A 20071-nucleotide genomic window follows, 5' to 3' on the forward strand; every position below is an offset into this window, starting at 1 on the left:
TCTCCCATAGGGCTCAATGGCACTCTGCAGCTCCAACCTGGCCCAAGAAAAGTCACCATACTGAAGCTTGAATGAATCCGAACGCTACGAAAAAATCGCAACATTTTGCGCAACTTTCGGAATGGCTACGAAAAAGGCGTGACTTTTCGTGCAAGTTTTAACGCTACGAAAAAATCGCCAGATTTTGCGCAACATTCGGAATGGCAACGAAAAAGTCGCGATAATTTTCCGAAAAATCGCCAAATACCGATCATTACGAAAAAAACGCAATCAGACGCATTCGGCCCGTTCGTGGGTAAGTAAATGTGCTCCTAGGTGTCCTTTATGGTGGAAAAACCTCTACGAACATCTTTTCCACCCAGTGGCGTTACTAGTCATCCCCGGGCCCAGGTGCAGGGTAAGCAGCCAGGCCCCCCACCCCTGCTGTCAGTGTTTGCTCGCACTTTCGATAGCATTGGTTATTTCCAATAAATGGGGTGCTAACCAGTTTCTCTTACCCTTTATAAGATTTCTCTTTTTGCCCTGTTCTTTATTATGCTTACCTCCACCTCACTCAACCACTCACTGCTCTTATCTTAACCTGCATCCATTTATCCTCTACTTCTCTCTGAACCCCTATTTCACTCACAGTTCTTGGCGTGCGCGGCGTAATTTACTCTGTAAATCAGCAACGTGCAATGAGCGATTCTTCCAGTTATGGGGATCAGATGTCTTACTGGGGTGCATCCCTCTGATCACCGGGTCTCCAGGTGCAGTGGTGTTGCTCTGCTGTTCACAGCGTAAGAGAGACAGTCGCTATAGAAGCAAAAAATATTCTGTGTGACTTTTGCATGTCATGTATGTGCATATACAACGGCCTATATTAGCAAGGCATGATGCTGACACAATACACTCGCTTATCCTACAACCTGATAAAATGGGGTATTCAGATACTCTACTGGGGGGGAAACATCTGTGACTATCCAATCCCAGCCGAAACCTGCTCCATATGTACAGGAACAAGCAGTTGCCATCGAAAGCTGACTTTAATGGAGAATTGTGCTGGCTACACCTCACTAAACCAATACCAATGAATTCCTTACAATACACAGAAATAAAATATTACATGGAGTTGAAACTGTATTTATCCTGTCGTGTTCTGAGAGGTGTTATATATAAAACTGGCAATTCATGTATCCTACAAGGAGTTCTGAGTAATAATCTGTGGAATTGTTACAGGTATGGGACCTGTTATGCAGAAAGCTCAGGAACTTGGGGGTTTTCCCGATAAGGGATCTTTCTATAATCTGAATCTCCATACTTTGTATACTAAAAAATCATTTGAACATTAATTAAACCCAAAAGGATAGTTTTTCCCCTGAAAAAGCATTTATTATAGCGTAGTTGAGATCAAGTACCTCCTGGGCATCATCCCTTTGCCTTAGAGTGTCTCTCAGGTGGGTACTTAGCATGTGAACAGCCTCCTGAAGGTCAGAGTGGGGAAGATGACAAAGCTCAGGACCAGGAATAGCTATTATCTTCTGTGTGTCCTGAGTCATCTAGAAAAGGAGAAAAAAAAACAGTTGCACTGTGAGTGGAAGAAAGAACTGAGAACGAAAGACACACTGGAGAAAGAAGGAAATATGGGATGAATGATGAAGCTGAGTAATGAGAACAAATGAAAAGGAAAGAGAAGAGAAGATCATCTAACCTCTTGTATTTTCTCTGCCAAATTGATCTGGGAGTCAAGGGTCAGGTTCCGGATCCCTGTGATAATTTGTTCACGTCTTTCACACTAAGGGAATAAGGGCAATACTTACTATAGGCCAGTTTTATATACAGTATGCACATATTATCTGACAGGGATGCAAGGTGACTTTTCTTGAATTAATCCCAAACGTAAAGAAATTAAATATGAAATTAATATAACATTCTGTCAATATGGCTTAATGATTTCTAATTTCTGATTCTGTAACTTTTCTTTTAATAGGTAGTCATTTTTATTATTTCTTTTAGTAGTGCCCAGACATTCTTGCTTATTTACAGTACTGGTACCCAGGGCCATCTTAATTAATGGGCAAAAGTGGCAATTGCCCAGAACCCACCAAGATAGGGGGCACTAGCTGGGATAACTTTTGGCAGAAGCATCCTGCCAAGGTGATAGACCCCCTCATTTTAATCATCTGGAAGAACTCAATAGTATGGTTTTAATTTCTTTGCCTTTTTTCTAGTGGCTTCACCTTTTTGTCATGTTTCTGCTCTTAGGGCTGTCAGATCATTACTTCTTTGTTTGCCTTACTGTATTGATGTTACATGTTTGAGGGCTATTCTATCACAAATTTCTTGGGGCAGTGGGGATTCACCAGTGAAATTTTGTTCAGGGCCTGCTGGTACCTTAAAGTGGCCCTGCTGGCAGCCGTAGGGGCGTTTATTGCCCTTAAAGCCACCTGATGCGGCTACTCCACTGCCAGCCCCCCTTGCCCCCCCCCACCAAGCACTGGAGGAGGTCCGGGGGGGGGGTCTACTTAAAAAACGTGTTTCTCAACCCCTACCTGCTTGTACTAGTAATAGAGAAATGATGTGACATACCTGAACCGCTGCTCCCAACATCAGTGATAAAAGTTTTTCCATCTCTTGCACAGAGCACACTGCATGACAGGCACAAAAGGATATTTTAAGTCACATTTGTGTTTCATGACCATATAAAGCCTGAAGGCCATGAATATCCTGGAAATGATATCCTTATAAACTGTGCTTAATGATGTCATAAGTTATAATTGGTGCTAAGTGATGTCATGTCTGTCACATGACTCTTGAAACTTGTGTATTATAATGATCAATGTACCCTCTGTTGTAAAATTTCAAGAATGAGGATATTAGAAGTCACCTTGGAGTTCCATGATCTGTATAAAAGTACTCTGCCTTGACCTTGTGCTTTTATATGGTTATGGAACTCCAAAGTGACTTATAATATCCTTATATTTTACAACTGGGGTACAATATTCAATATATATAATCATTACATTATAAAATCAGGTTGTTTTGAGCTATACCACTGATCCACACAGCTACATCCTGACTTCTGACATAGCCTCGATATGTCCTAACCTTTTCTATTATTGGGTAAGCACTGCGTTCTTCTTCTTCCTCTTCAGATCTATAAACTGGGACTGTCCCTTCTAAACAGAGACAACTGTGTAGGTATGTTATTCATAAAAATGTTTATACCAAACTGAAATGTTTGTCCATGACAAAAAGGAAGACAAATCTGAATTCTTTTTATAACAAGCATCTGGCACAGGGATGTTGTTCCATCTCACTGAATCCCTTAGGTCCTGTTTCTCACCTGTGATTTGATCCTGGGATATTAAGGTTGAGTCAGGCAGTGGCATTAAGATCAGTTGTTGAAGTCCATCCTGTAATAGTTTAGAATCATAACAAGTCTGAATAATGTAGATCGCTTTAGAGCTTTTAAATGGAATCGATATAGAAATCTGTTACCTGGTAATAGGCTCGGAGTCTTTTTCTCAGGCTGTGCAGGTCTCGCTCTCCGTGATATGGACGTGGGTCACTGCCCCAGAAACAAAGAGGGGTTTAATCCCAAAACATAATCATACAAAGTTAATTTGAATCCCAAAAAATAATTGTACTGAGCACTTTCTTCACAAGAACAGCTTGTTACTAATGATACCAGTGGCATACCACTCACTGCACAGGTTTCTGTATAGCATACATCTGAACGGATTAGTAATCAGGCCTTATTAATTCCCCCCACCCCATTATAGGGGGCCAACACTGAACTGCATGGTCCTAATCTGATGCTTTCAAATACTGATCTGCCTGCTTATTCCATTCCAGTCTATAGGGCCGATATATACCGTTAAATGTATTATTCACAGTACCTGAATAAAGAACTTACAACTTATTTATAGATTTCCAGTACTTTCGGATATCATACAGTAGTATAACATATATGGGAGCGCAGCATTTAAAGTTACACAGTGGCACCCGTAAGAACTGTCAGATTAAATATCTAACTACAGACTGAGTTTGATCAATGTGTGCTTCCTAACAGTCTTAAAGTGAAAATCAGCTTATTTTAGGCCGTGACCTAGATATTAGACATTCCCACTTCCATGCAGATACTTCTCTAATGTATCACCTTGGAATTCTGTGTAAAAGCATTTAGCTGACTTTATATGGTCACAGAAATATATTACTTGCTTGTACCATCCTTAAAAATTACAGTGCTGTTACCCTCTAAACAAAAGCCACAAATAACCTGCAAAATATATTCTTATAAACAGTGCTAAGTGACGTCATCAGCAGGCCAGTATTTTCTAAATAGGCACTCAAGGGTCCATTTAGAAAATTCACAATATAAATTACACTAGGGGGCAGATTTATAAAAAATTGAGTTAAGAGCTTAATACATAAAAACTTACCTACTTTCTATTTATTCCTATGGGATATTTAGAAGTGTATTTATCAATGGGTGAAAGAACTCACCACAACATAAATATGCTTCTATAAAAATCCCATTGGAATAAATAGAACATTGGTGAGTTTTTATGTATTAATCTCTAAACTTTTGAGTACACTATATTAACTATATAAATCATTGTAAGTGGTACACTATATGCAATATAAACAAGAGTATAGTGTAACACTATAAAAAAAAATTATATATATATATATATATACATAAGATCAGTTGAAAGCACTCACGGCTCAATATACTTTAAAGTATCAAAAATAGATTTTATTGCTCCACACTCACATTGGCGCGTTTCGATCCACAGGGGATCATCGTCAGGATCCATGACGACGATCCCCTGTGGATCGAAATGCGTCGGTGTGAGTGTGGAGCAATAAAATCTATTTTTGATACTTTAAAGTATATTGAGCCGTGAGTTCTTTCAACTGATCTTATGTGGATAATTTTTTGGTGAGCAACCGGTGTGTGGCTTTGGAGTGGTGAGTGCCGACAATGGAACAGATATATATATATATAAACAAGCCTAGATGAGACCCCATCCAGTATCTTATACTCTTCTGGCCAAACAGTAGAATTTTAGTTACTGCACTGTACCGACAGGGCTAGGGTTTTGATTGGTCAGATCAGAAAGCGTCTCATAAAGTCATGCTAGTGATCAGATGGTGACACCTGGTGGAAGTCAATGTAGGTTCACAATTTTGAATCACCAACTTATTGACAGTGTGGCCAAATGCCAAAAATTGGTGCAAACCTCTATTTTCCCATGGAATGTAGCCTTTCCTTACATAGTTGGTACAAATATTTGTGTTCATTGCCTGACTCAAGTGATACCAATACACAGGTTTAGAACTTTCACCCATTTGTAAGTGGTCAGCAAGTTGCATCAGTGTCATTATAGGCAGTGGTGGGACATAGGCATTCCCTTACAAGCTGCTTATTTGCACAACTTTGCAGACAGAAAATAGTATATGCAGGGACAGTCCCCCGTACTTTCTATCTGGACAATGGCAGGTGCCCCAGTGGGACACACTATGGTAATACACTCATCCTAAATATTGGTAATAGTTGATGTTATATAGACAAGTCAAAACACAAGTTTGTACTTATTTATGCACCAGTAAATAGTACATGAGCTTCCTTGTGCCTACAGAAAGAGAGATTATGTTTAGGCCAACGCCTCAAATGTCTGCTTTGAAACAGGTGTTAAACGGCTGTCTGCCCTCAATTCCCCACCCTAGCCTCAGTTCTGCCTAGGAGGGCATCTGTTTGGCAAGGAGCCAGGATAGCTTTAAAGACTTTAAAAAGAAGTTAGGATTGACGCTCCTCTCATTAAACCTCCAGTAAATAAATGCAAGTTTATTGCTACATAAGGGAATGCACATCATTTCTGTGGTTGACTATTTTCCTTCCATGTAGAAGTGCCACCTAATACCAAGTTCTCCCTTTCCCCTGCTGCTTAAACTCTCCTGAATTGAAAGAATTTCTTGAGGGCATGGACACAAGAGACTTCCCCCACAACACAGAAATCTCTCAACACGTTGCTCCTTGGGTCCACAGTGTTCCAGAACACATGAATATTCTACAGATAACAAGATGGGTTAGGTTTTAATTCCTGCTTCTTCAGCCTGCCCTTGACTGTGCAGAGGCCAGTCTCCAGAATTGCAGTCTAAGGTGCAGTCTAAGGGCTCTGGCACACGGGGAGATTAGTTGCCCGAGACAAATCTCCCTGTTCGCGGGCGACTTATCTCCCCGAAATGCCATCCCACCGGCGATTTACATGTAAATGTAAATCGCCGGTGGGATGGCAAACACGGCAGCGCAATTTCAGTGAAATCGCAGAAGTTTCCTCTTCCACAGCGTATGCCATCCCACCGACGATTTACATTTTCGCCAGTGGGATGGCATTTCAGGGATATTAGTCACCCGCGAACAGGGAGATTTGTCACGGGCGACTAATCTCCCTGAGAGCCAGAGCCCTAAGTCAGTAAATGCCTAAAAGAAAATTATCATAGACCCTAGGATCCTAAGTCTAGTCATCAACTTGAGGTTCATGTTGACACTTAGTAGTTTTCTAGATAAGGGGTCTTTTTGTAATTTGGATCACCATTAAGTCTGCTTAAATAATTTAAACATTAAATAAACCCAATAGGACTGTTATGCCACCAATTTGGATTCATGCAGCTTAGTTACCATCAAGTACAAGGTGCTGTTTTATTATTACAGCAAAAAGGGAAATCATTTTTAAAAATTAGAATTATTTGCTTTAAATGAACTCTGTGGGAGATGGTCTTCCCATAATTCAGAGCTTTTTGGATAACAGATTTCTGGATAATGCATCTCACACCTGTATTTAGAAGTACAGGTATGGGACCTGTTATTCAGAATGCTTGGGACCTGGGGTTGTCCGGATAAGGGGTCTTTCCATAATTTGGATCTCTATAACTTAAGTCTGTTAAAAAACATTTAAATATTGAATAAACCCAATAGGATTGTTTTGCCTCCAATAGGATTAATGATATCTTAGTTGGATTAAGTACAAGGTACTGTTTTATCATTAGAGAGAAAAATGAAATCATTTTTAAATTATTTGCTTATAATGGAGTCTATGGGAGATGGCCTTTTCGTTATTTGGAACTTTTTGGATAACGGGTTTCCGGATAAGGGATCCTATACCTGTATCATACTTGCAGTGCCAGAGAACACTCAGGCAATACTCACATCATACTCATAATGAAGTGCAGCATGTCCCCTTCTGAAAGTTGCATGTACTCTTTGCGCAGGTCCCTGGTAGTATAAAGTGTCCCATATTCTAAATTATATGTCTGTTCAAAGGAACGAATCTGTGAATCAAGGATAAAGATTATTATGTAATTATAATGTGGCATTCCTTTTATTTGGTTAAACACGCCAGTGCACCAATTAGAACATTCTGGGATAAGAATGGGGAAAAAAAATCTCAAACAGCAAAGTGCTGATAAATATGAATGTTGCAAAGTTTGGGACTTAGTTTAATTTCTTTTTCTTTTTTTTCTCAAAATTCTGGCACCTTTACATGTAAGCACAAGCAGTTCTGTTTAATGTGGGAAGGTTGCATTTCATTGGAAATGAGGTGCAAGTGTATGGATGTGAATGGAGCTAATTATTACCAGGCAAGAGGACAATATTTACATAAGGAATCTATGCTCCATAACCAGCTTTAGGTAAAAGTCCTCCTTCTATAGAACTGTACTGATGTGTCAGCAGTTACAATTTAGGAATTACATGAAGTATCAGAACTGCCCAGGAACAAGATGTGCTCTTGTGGTGCTGTCCCTAGTGGTAGATCCTCAGGGGCAAAGCTCTTGACCTCTTGACATAGGACCTGGTGCAAAATCTGGTTTAGAGCCCCTGTATCACTCCCATGCACCTATATTCAAAACTACACCTAATAACCTATATCACTCATCTCCTTAATATGGGGTTGTGAGATGTGCCACTGGATACTGCTGAGGTTACCACTAATAACATTGGAACTCTAGTATTATTGGTAGTGCATTGCATGTTCATTACCTACAGTGTAATTGTTTCTTTGTCTTAGATACAGTGGTGTAACTAGATGTTACTTGGTCCCACAGCAAATTCAATTTAGGGACCCAAAACATTGGTCATTTGACCTATTCTACCATGATATATATTGATAGGGATCAAATATATATTGATAAAGTATCAAAATCCTTTAACCCGGCCGATCGACAAGTCCAGCCGCCATACATGCACCGAATATCATACGTAACAAGGTTTCGTACGATATCATCGGTGCGTGTATGGCCAGCTTTAACCCCAGACACACCGCTGATCTGCCCCAACCCCTGTCCACATTGCATGAGATTCCCCCCCTACTGGCTTTTGTTATTTGGAACTGTTTAACCTATATCAGGACATGCTGCGTTTTCCCAGAAAGGAAACTAATAGCCACATTAGTACCATGAAATACATATTTATTCCCTGGACAAATACAAACAGTGATAACAATTTTTTGCAAAATGATGTTATTTTTACATAATAACATATTTTTTTCTGTTACTTGTAAACACATTTACTTGAATATAGTATCCCTTTAAGAACAATTTGAAATTAGTTTCTAGATCATGTGGTTGTTCAATGAAGCCATCAAGCAATATGCAGCCAGGAGCAGAGTTACAAAAGCTGTCTATCATTAAACTGTATTTCTTGTGTGACTCTAACAAGGTTATGAATATCTGATTGTGACAAAGTAGAGGAAATTGATTCTGGTGGCAATAAAGCAGCACAGACATGCAGACAATTTTGGCACAAGTACTATAGGAACTGGCCCAACCATTGCCATTTCCTAGGACCCATTATAACCTACTACACTGAAACTGGAAATTATCTACTTCATCCCTAGCCTACTCCAGGTAAAGAGGCTCTTTTTGTGTTGTTTTTGTGCTATGTGTATAGCATATGGCATGTGAATACATTGTATTTTAAGAAAGCTGTCATTGCATGGCTTGCATTTGAGAAGGGCTCTTTGGCTGCAGTATCACAGCTAACAAGCACTTTCCAGTGCCAGCCCCCACCCATTTTTCTGGAAATACTAAGAGAGGCTACACAAAAATACCTCTAATACTTATTACATAATGTTAAGCTACAAATATCTAACTTACTATCTACAGTATTTCTATCTAGAATAAGTTACCTGTTACTGGTAGCAACAGATGAAAACACAACAAGGCAATGTGGGAATCTCCCCTGCACTAATTGCATCACATATAACATTTCAAGGACTTTTATATGACTCAGTAAATGCAGGGGGGGATCCTGGCATCGCACTGCCTTGTTGTGCCAGTCATCTGTTAGTTCAGCTGTACATGGGGAGGGTGTGGAACTCCCCTGACTGAGCACCAGGCTATATTAAATGAGGTGACAGGGTGTGTTCTGGAATAATTTCTTACAAGGTCATATATTCATTCTTGATAGAGAACATGGAGTTCCATCATAAACGGAATGGGAGAGTGGGGATGTTTGAGAGTCTGCACATAATGACTTCTCCCATTAGTATAAATCGTCAAATTTGTTTACTTCCCTAGCTGTCATTTACTACAGGTTGGTCATCTTTGGCTGACCCCATCATGGTGCGCCACATGCAATGTTTTTAACCTTTATGTTTCCCTCTATATGGGTGTTTTAAGTAGAGACTCAATGGGAAGTGATTTCAGATATTTTTGTGCCATAAGACTTACACAGGCAGATTTTAACTGCAGATTCAAGTCCTTTAGACTGATTCGGCACCTTATCTGCCCTTGTGGGCACCCGCAATGGGCCTACCTTAAAATTTGGCAGATCTCGATCGGGCAGGTGTGATTTTCCATCCGATTGGGGACTGCATCGGCTCATTGATGCTTTTCCTTAATCCGACAATGCCTATGCCCACCCGTAACTTGACATTGCACACCTTTAGGTGGGCATATTGGGAGGAGATCCGCTTGCTTGACAACCTCACCAAACAAGCAAATCTTCCCGTGCATGGCTACCTTTAGCCCACATAGGGTTTGTCATGCAGTGTGTATCACATTGCAAGGCATATAGTCACTTATCTCATGCTGCCCTGTTGGTCTGTACAGAGGGAAGAGAGACTAAATGCAATAAACACAGGTCTTCCTCAATTTTTATTGACAGGGGAGAATGGGATAATTTAACCCATGTGTTAGCATGTTTTTTAGGGTATAAAACCACACTCTTATGTGTATGAGTGCAGGAGTTATCTTTAAAGGCATACCGTCATGATTTTTATGGTATACTTTTTATTTCTAAATTACACTGTTTACATAGCAAATAATTCACTCTACCATTTAAAATTTTATTCTTGAAGCAACAAATGTATTTTTAGCTGTAACATTGGTGTGTAGGCGCCATCTCAGTGCATTGTGCTCGAGTCTGAGCTTTCAGAAGGAGCCAGCACTACACATTAGAACTGCTTTCAGGTAGCCAATTTTTATCCTACTCCCATGTAACTGGAGGAGTCCCAAGCCGGACTTGGATTTCTTACTATTGAGTGCTATTCTGATACCTACTGGGAGCTGCTATCTTGCTCCCTTCCCACAGTTCTGCTGATCGGCTGCTGGGAGGGGGAGTATCACTCCAACTTGCAGTTCAGCAATAAAGTGTGACTGAAGTTTATTAGAGCACAGGTCACATGGCTGTGGCACCCTGGGAAATGAAAAATATGGCTAGCCCAATGGGAAATTTCAAAATTGAATATTATGTGTTTTTGAAAAACAGATTTCAATGCAGGATTCTCCTGGAGAAGCTCTACAAATGGATGCATTTTGATAAAAACATGTTTTCCTGATGACAGCATTCCTTTAAAATAAACATTCACATATGGTTTCTATGTCTCTGAAAAATATATAGTTTATTTCTATTTTGTTGAAGTTAACATTAATTCACATTACAGAGCTGCAATTCTTCTGAACTCATATTTGTTTTCATATAGTGTATACAGTATTAGTACTTCGCCAGTTACAACAGAAAATGAAAACAATTTACACATTATATTCACTTGAAAATTCATAATTTCTAGAAAGCATGATATTGGTACTTTGGCCATAAATATTTATTATCTAAAGCTGACCATACATGGCCAGATTGGGTCTGGCAGTTTATTCAACTTTAACCATTCTGCCAAACAATATGGACATGTATGATAGGTCGGGGGCTATTCAACACCATCCTGTGATCTTGTCAGATCTCATATGACATGTTTCCGATACACTGTTGGTTAGTTTGTTGTCCATCAGCTGCATCTGGGACGATGATCGTACACATGTATGGCCACTTGGCAGGGCTGGAACTGGGTGTAGGCAGAAGAGGCACGTACCTAGGGTGCAATAGTGGGGAACACTAGGCACATAACTTTTCTGACACCTACCCCTAATTTAGGCCCGTGTTCCCCTGTAGCTCACCTCTCCCACTCAGACCACTAAAGCTACTTGTGTATACACATGTGTGAGCGAAGTTGCCAGCCAGGGCCAGTCCGGTTGCCTAGGGTGCCTGGCTGGCCTAGCCCAGCACTGCCACTTATACAGTATCCATCTGTTCTGCCAATTAGCTGATCACTGAGATATCTTAGGCCACTGTATGGCCACCTTTAGGCTCCATTGCACACAGCGCACACAAGAACCCACCCATTACATTAAATGTAGTTGGTGGGGTTTGTATAAACAGTTGCAACATGGCTGAAATCACTGGGACTCATGCTCATTGCACTCAAACTGGAACTTCTGTTTCAAAGACAACATTTTTATAGTAGACACCTAAAATAACTCAACTCTTTCAGGGCTAAAATAACTTTAATGTCAACTCAGTGAAATTATTTGAATTCTATAGTGTTGCTGATCCTATTAGTATCAAACCTCTAAAAACCTTTCAGTCAAAGCCATTAAATGGTTAAATCTGCTTCTGGCTACCAATGAGTAATCTGACTTACTTCCTTGATCGTTATTTACGTCCTGTTATCTGTCCAGCTTGCATTTTTCACTATCTTTCCAAAGGTTAACATTTAGGCTCTTGTGTTAAAGGTCTTGGAATTGTACTAACAGTTTACTGTGCTTTAAATGAAATAGAAGAGCCTTAGCAAAAAGCTGGTCATTTTCTTGATCCCAAGCCATTTCATTTTTGAGAATATCCCTAGAAACCCACAAATTCTGCACATATACTGGAAATACACATCTTTCACAGTTCAGACTTTTTCAGCCTCATTTTGCCCAAGAGCTTTCCCAACATTTCCTTATTCATCACATTGAATGTGCACTTCCTATTTATTTTGGAAAATCACAACTTAAAAATAGGATTATTCAGGCCAAGGGTTAGGGGCACAGAATGTGACAACATACAAAATGGAAAATTGTAGTGCAACTGAACCTTTCCTTGTCCTTTAAAATGTGTATCAGCATTTGAACAAGTTTTTGTTGTTACTGTTTTTTTAAAACAACATATGGCTAGTTTATGCCTTCCCTTTACTGCCTCCTCCTCTTCTCTAAAATGAAAAACCACACACAAGGAAATGTTTTTGCTCTGCGTTCCCTGATTGCTGGATGTGTGCTTGCTCACAGCTCTTACACAATTTTCTGTTGTTACACAAAACAAACAGGAAAAATGTGCTTCAGCAGGAGAACAATGAAGTATGATCTGTAGGCTACTGCTACTTGATACTTAGACCTGAAATCAAGTTTAATCAAGTTTAGTTTTACTTGAAAGAAATACTCTTGACATTGACAAAGACATTAAAGGGAAAGGATGATTGCACCCAATAAAAAAACAGGCCCAGTATGTGTGATTGTGGTAGGGATTTTAGACTGCAAACTCCCCTGGGGCAGGGAATACTTGGTGTAGCGCAATGTGGCAGTCAGAGACAAACATCATTAGTATAATAGACTGGTATGGAGCTAGAGACAATTACTCAAGAGAAGGGATGATTTTGGTTGTTAACCTGGGTGGGGGGTGAAGAATGAGACCAGCATACTATTTGAGGTGCTGTAGAAGCACAAGGAGAGGGATTCTTTCCAAAGAAGAATGGAAGTTCTAGGTGGGGAAGGATTTGGAAGACACTGGATTCAGAAAGATGTAGTTGGTCAACCCCTGGGGTCTGTGATATAGAAAAGTAAGGGGTCCCCAAAGCAAAATATTTTTAAATCCTGCAAAGCTTGGTGAAAGTGAGCTGATAAACTGCACCCTCCTGGCCCTCTGTAGTATATTGCCCCCTTCCTATCATTAGCTATCCTCCTATTATAGTTACATTCTAGGCAAGCCATGGTCACATCAATGTTTTGGCCAAGGAATTGTAACAAGGCGCACAATCACTGGCACAGTCTAATTCTGTAAGCCACAATATAAGTATTCTGCTGTATCTTTAAAAGATTTACAAATTGGGCCCCATCTCAAGCAAATCCTTGGATTCTGTGCATTGATTGTTCATAGAATAGGACTTTAATTACAGTTATCTGCAGCTGTGTAACCATTAAAATGGGATTTGCAGGTCAGAAATAAATCACTTCCTGTAACTGAGAGACTTGCAAAAAACTATGAGCAGGTATGAAGTTGGTAACAATTGGGAAGCACCCTATCTTGTGTCATGTCCTAGGGTGCTGGTGCCTGCTCAAAAAAGATCCTGTGGTTTCTAACTGTAATGAGAACATTCTAATCTGCCTTGTGGTTATTTGTCTAATGGCTTGTCGATTGTAATCTGTCACGGTTCATTTCACATACAGTTTCACATGCAGCAAAAACTAGATCTTTTTGTATGAATTTACCCAGAATTGCATTGGTACCTTCATTTGTGCTTATTCAATTACAATAATGTGTGTATATATTTAAAATGCACAAGGTCAAACCTCGTTTCGTACGATATTCGGTGCGTGTATGGCCACTCAGCGAAGCGACCAATATCGCAGGAGGCTGCAGATATCGGTCGACTCGCCGATCGGTGGGTTAAAAGATTCTGATCAGGCGCCATTGAAAGCGCCCAAGCAAAATCTATGTTCAAGGCTGAATCGGCAGGAGGTAGAATTTCTATTGTTTCTACCTCCATATCTGACGATTCAGCCCTGAACATCAGTGGAGGGTTGAAAAGATCTTTCGTGCGACTGATGGTCTTTATTGGCCTCCTTGTACCTAATAAAATTTTGTGTCTTGACAAATATCAATATGACAAGCACTTAGCTACTTGCAGTTCATTTGTGAAACATTAGATATGACACCACCTCTGACACAACTGAAAGCATGTTACTCAGTTATAGTGGTGAGTGCTCTAGGTGCCTTCCCTTAAGGCTAGTGTCAGATGAGCAACTGTGTTGTGGTGTTTACTTGCCACCAAACATTGCCCTTATTGATATCATTAGTGCCTTATGTGGTCAGACACTTTAGGGTGTTTAAACTGGGATGCTTGGATGTGACTTCAACTAACGTCCTAGTCACAGGCTACCCTGTCTGCCGTGCCATTGTCAGACATGACTGGCTGTTATAATAATCACAAAGAGCTAGATCAGGATCCCACCACCTTCCTGTGTTCTATTACACAAACTACACAATAATGAGTATTAAACCTGTGTCTCAGTCTACTGCATGGCCATATCCAGTCTAGCCTTTGTAACCTTAAATTTAAAAGACCCTAACCCCTGGTTTTGTATGAAAAATAAAAATGTTAAGCTAAAATATTACAGTATATGTTAAGGCCAAGAAGCATGAAACATTTTTTCTGTTGAATTGTGTTATTATTAGTCATGTTATTGCTATTAAGTGTACTTAACACTGTAGTTGCGTATTACATTGCAGTAGCCCAGACACACATTTTTTTGGTGGTGTAAGTGCTGCCCAGTTATTTAGATTATCTATATACCAAGGACAGATTATTTCCCTTGTGATAGCTCAGCTCAGTTCACTTTAAGCTCATTTGCACATAAATTAATGTATACTAATCAGATTTGTAGCTTAGGGTATCATGTATTGCAAATATACAGATATATACAAATCCTTACCCATGTTATTAATGCTCCGTCCATCAGCTGTTCAAGGCTCCGACCCTCAGAGCTATCCATGATAAGCCAATGATGGGGATGTCCCTTTTATTATATTAGTGTACCCCTCTCCTTCTTCTTTCTGAATCCACCTTCCAAATAGTTCTCCGTTGTGCTGCCTTAGCCCTCCTCCAACCTCCACTTTGCATCTCCTTTACAACTTTCTCTCCCTTCCACTCTGAACTCCAAATTTCTGTCTCTTTCCTGTGGTTTCTTCATATACATCAGTTCCTCTCTGTATATCTCGTAAACTCCCTCTTGTAAGCCCTTGCAGTAGGAAGTTACTCACTGCGCAGCCTCTGAAACCCCATAGGAAAGTATGAGGTGTTCTAGAGAAACTCTTACATCTCAGTGCAAAGCTGTGCAGCATTGTTGCTGTTTAATTGTTCTTCTTGTTGTTCCTTTTAATTGACATTGAATAATTCAGCATTTAGCATTGATCAATTTAGTGCAGTTAGCATAAGAAATAATGGGCTATTGCACTTGTACTATTATGCTAAGCTCCATTTGTGTTAGTAAAATGATCCAATGATGTTTTAAAAGCCCTGAGTTCATTTACACTTTCTATGTTGATCTATATTGATGGAACTGTAGAGAAACGCAATCAAGTTGTCACATTTTAATGATAACGCTTGGTTTATGTGTATTTGTAAGTATAGTAACATGTTGCATTCCTGTGTGTATGAATGATGCTGCAAACCTTGCTATATTTTGCAGGTTTGTACAGGAAGCCAAGATTATAGTTCTAATTTGGTATCCTTCAAAAAGCTGCTCTCATAACCAGATAAACAAGAAAGAGGGCAAACACTAATATAATTTATTGAAATGCAGAAAAAAAATGTTTTTAATGAACCAAGCAACTTATCTATATTTTTGAAGGATAAACTTAATTAAGAGAGAAAGGGGAAATGTTCCTTTGACTATTTCACAGAAAACTTCTTAAAGGTAAACTATACCCACATACAATGTAGGTCTCTATATAAATATACTGCGTAAAACATCTTACATGTAAAACACTGCCGTATCTTAATAAACCATTATAAATATATACTGTTTTAGTAGTATGTGCCAATGGCTAATCCTAAATAGATCATTTCCATTTTAAAAAACCAAGGGCTGCTCTTTGAGATCATAGGATTCATGGTGCACACAAACAAGCCAAGGAACTCATACATGTACGGTCAGATCAGCCAATCCATGGACAAAGTTCTGTCTTTTGCTCCCACACTTCTTCCTTTTACACAAAATGGTGGCCAAGGGAAAAGATGTAAATATTTACTGATATATATATTCCAGTTTGGTAATATTATATATATATATATATATAAAAATTTAATAGGCCACTTAGTATGATCTCTAAACTATCTGTATTCAGAGGGGTATAGGTTTCTTTTAAATAAGCCCTGAGAGAAGATAGTGAATGTGCTAAGGAACGTGCTCCCAAGAGCTGAGCTGAACCCGTGAGGTTTCAAAGTGACATATAGTGAGCCAAAGTACTTCCTCCTTTAAGCTGCCTTGTTCGGTCCATCAAAAATATATCTTCCTGTGTGCAAACCTTATTTGGTTGCTTAGTCACTGCACATCAAATGGACAGTCTTTCTGTTTCCCCTAAAGAAAACTTTTATTTGTTTGATTTGTTCACTGGCAGATATATCGATATTCACCAAGGTCTCATATTACAAAGTACAATATAAAAGTGAACATCAACATCAAGACATACTTTTGGAAAGAGCAAATATAGTTGCAAATTGAAGCTCTCTGGTAAGAACATACAGTAAAAAGCATAACTGTCAAAAACCACAGAAATCATTTCACAACTGCACTTTCTTAAATCATTTTCAAATTCAGAGAGCTGATTTGGGAACTATTATAGCTATTAAGAGAATGCCCAGACGTGCATATCTGCATACACACTAATAACTTTGGAGCAACGAGGGTAAGTAACTGTTGGCCACAGGCCAAGGCAAGGGTGACTAGGTCCAACCTACAGTGCAAATATGTTCTTCATTCTAATTGGATAGTTATAAAAGTAATTAAAGTAGAGTTAAGAGTAGATAAGTATTTGCATTAACATTTGCCCTATTTTATCCACTGACAAAACTACAAGCAGGAAAAGGAAAGGCTAAGTCACTTGGGGGTGCTAAAATGTTAGGCACCCCCAAGTGACTTGAATCGCTTACCTTGTACCCCGGGCTAGTGCCCGTTAGGAGAAAACCACACCAGCCCGGGGCACCTGGAGCGATGCGCTTCCGGCTTCGTTTTGCTGCGACTACACAATAGGCACATGCGCAGTAGAGTGAAAAGCCGACTTCTCTGTTAAAGTTCCACTATTGACTCTACTGCGCATGCGCACTCGTGAAGACGGAAGGAGGAAGCGCTACAGGTACCCTGGGCTGGTGCTGTTCTCTCCTAACAGGGGTACCAGCCCGGGGTACAACGTAAGCGATTAAAGTCACTTGGGGGTGCCTAACATTTTGGCACCCCCAAGTAACTTTGCCTTTCCTTCTCCTTTAATGCAGTGGCACCAAGACAGAGGTAGCTTAGGGGCCCAGCCTGAAGGACAGTTTGAGAATAAACCAGGCCAAGTAGTATTGGTGCCCAAGGCAGATTTTGGAATAGATTATAAGCTTTTCTTAATAAATAATGGTTCAATATCCCCATAGAAAGAGTTCAAACCCTGAATAGCAGGGCCCAACTGTTTCTATGTAAACATTGATATATTACTAGAGTTTTTATTATGCCAGACCCTGCATGCCTGTTCCCCCGATGGCAAATCTGAAGTGGATAATCCCACATAGAGGTGGAAGGGAGGGCAGACTATAATGGATGTGGAACCATCTGAGGTCTTAACATGACACAGTGGTTAATGTATGTTTGAGTAAATGCCTCAAGTATGGTGGCATGAAACACATTGGCATAAAACAGCGTCTCTGGTATTTATTATACTGTAGGTCCAAGGCAGTTTTACCAAAGTGGATTATTGTTGTGCATCCCCATTTCATTTTGGGTGCCCCGTGTAATGAACATAATTGCAGAATTGTTTTTAAAAAGGTGATTCTCTTTTGACTTTTAGGGGCACACTTACTAATCCACGAACGTCCGAAAAGCGTCCAAATGCGTTTTTTTTCGTAATGATCGGTATTCTGCGACTTTTTTGCGAATTTTTTGAGCTCAATACGAAAAAGTTGCGACAATTCGCGAAAGTCGTAATGGCTATGAAAAAGTCGCGACAATTCACGAAAGTCGTAACGGCTACAAAAAAATTGCAAAAAATACGAAAAAGTTGCAAAATGTTCGTTTCCAATCCGATTTTTTCCCATTCGGGATTCGGATTCGTGGATTAGTAAATCAGCCCCTATGTATGATGTAAACAGTGATTGTCTGACACAATTTACAATTAGTTCCCATTTTTTGTATTTTTTTTAGTTATTTAGATTACGGTTCAGTAACTCTTCAGTTTCCTATTTCAGCAGCTAACTGGTTGCTAGAGTCTTGTTTACCCTAGCCACCAGACAGTAACTTGAATGAGAGACTGGAAAATTAATAGGAGGGAGACTGAACAGTAAGATCAGTAATAAAAAGTAACACCACCAAGAACATTGAAGCCTCACAGAGCAATGCTGTTGCTATAAGAAATAAATAAGGAAGACCAATTGCAAAGTTGGAAGGAATAGGACATACTATATTATACTAAATGTTAAAATAACCCCTTTAAGAGATTCAGAGGTGTGACTACTGTGGTACTTAGCGAGGGTAGGGGCAGGGAGCAGCAGTCAAGACAAGATTACAATATGACAAGAAATGCTATATCTTTGTTTCCCTTCTGTTGTTGTTTTGAATTGTACAATAGCTGAAGGGCAATTAGTCAGACAGTCCAGCTTTTTTGTAATAAATATTGGAGCCCCAAAGTGTCTGATAAGTGGCTTCGACAGCTATCTCTTATTCAGTGGTCAACAGAATGACAAAATTGCCATCTCTTTTAATGAAGTGCTGTCACACTGAATCTTCTTGGGCTGCATGCTGTTGGTCTGTCATTGTCTTGCCTCCTGTAGGGATGTGTTTTTCCCTTGTGTATTTAGTGCTACAAATTGGTCACAGTATAACTGAAGGTGCTTAGAGACTAGAGCAGTAATGACTGTATAGAGCGTGATATTTGCAGAACTAATCAGCTCTTTCCAGTGTAGTGGAGGGAAAACAAAGACTTCTAAGACCGCCTGACATTTCATTTCACATTATAATTTGCAAATAATTCTTTCTACCATTTAAAATTGTATTTTTGAACTAATAAATGTAATTTTTAGCTGTAATATTGGTGTGCAGGCAGCCATCTCAGTGCATTGTGCCTGAGCTTTCAGAAGGAGCCAGATCTACACATTAGAACTGCTTTCAGATAGCTTTTGTTTCTCCTACTCAGTGTAACTGGAGGAGTCATGGTGGGACTTGGGTGTTCAGGTGCTATTCTCATATCTACCATTAGGTGGGGCATAGGATCATTTTTAGCAATGCAGGTGGAGAATGGAGGGAGGGATACCACACCAACTTGCAACGCAGCAGTAAAGAAAGACTAAAAGTTTTTCAGAGCACAAATTAAAATTCAAAATGAAATAAAATAAATTGAAAAAAAAACAGTTTGCTGGATTTAAATGTGACCATCGTTTGACACAGATTATGTTGATTGTGATATTATGCCATTGTGTTTTAAGACTAACAGTAACTCTTTTGAGGTAGATAGAGGCAGTTCTGGTAGGTGCCTGTCTGAATAGCGTACCTTCTTTCCCTTCCACTATGACAAAGGTCCCCAAACTTTTTTGCACCACGGACCAGTTTCAAGCAAGACAATTTTTTCAAGGACCAGGGGTGGCACAAATAGTGCATAGTATATAATTTAATTATTACATATATAATGTAAATGTAATTATTACATTTTATATTATGCATTTTATTTTCATTATTTTTACATTATAAAATATGATACAACTCATTATAATACAAAATCAGTGGGATACCTGAGCTTGTTTTCCTG

The 20071-nt window shown here is 39.5% G+C and overlaps 1 protein-coding gene across 1 annotated transcript in view; it reads right to left on the reverse strand.

Moving 5' to 3' along the window:
• Positions 1-15290, reverse strand: part of ccdc88b (coiled-coil domain containing 88B) — a 36843-nt gene extending 21553 nt beyond the window's left edge. Inside the window, exons 1-8 of the mRNA XM_002938699.5 lie at positions 15010-15290; positions 7196-7317; positions 3481-3550; positions 3326-3395; positions 2569-2627; positions 1691-1774; positions 1398-1538; positions 629-795 (exon numbers count right to left, since the gene is read on the reverse strand). Of these exons, the coding sequence (XP_002938745.2) occupies positions 629-795; positions 1398-1538; positions 1691-1774; positions 2569-2627; positions 3326-3395; positions 3481-3550; positions 7196-7317; positions 15010-15069 (773 nt within the window). The 5' untranslated portion in view covers positions 15070-15290. The remainder of the gene's footprint in view (positions 1-628; positions 796-1397; positions 1539-1690; positions 1775-2568; positions 2628-3325; positions 3396-3480; positions 3551-7195; positions 7318-15009) is intronic.
• Between the last annotated feature and the right edge of the window lie 4781 nt (positions 15291-20071).

This window comes from Xenopus tropicalis, chromosome 4 (genome assembly GCF_000004195.4).
Source record: "Xenopus tropicalis strain Nigerian chromosome 4, UCB_Xtro_10.0, whole genome shotgun sequence".
NCBI classification, from domain to species: domain Eukaryota; kingdom Metazoa; phylum Chordata; class Amphibia; order Anura; family Pipidae; genus Xenopus; species Xenopus tropicalis.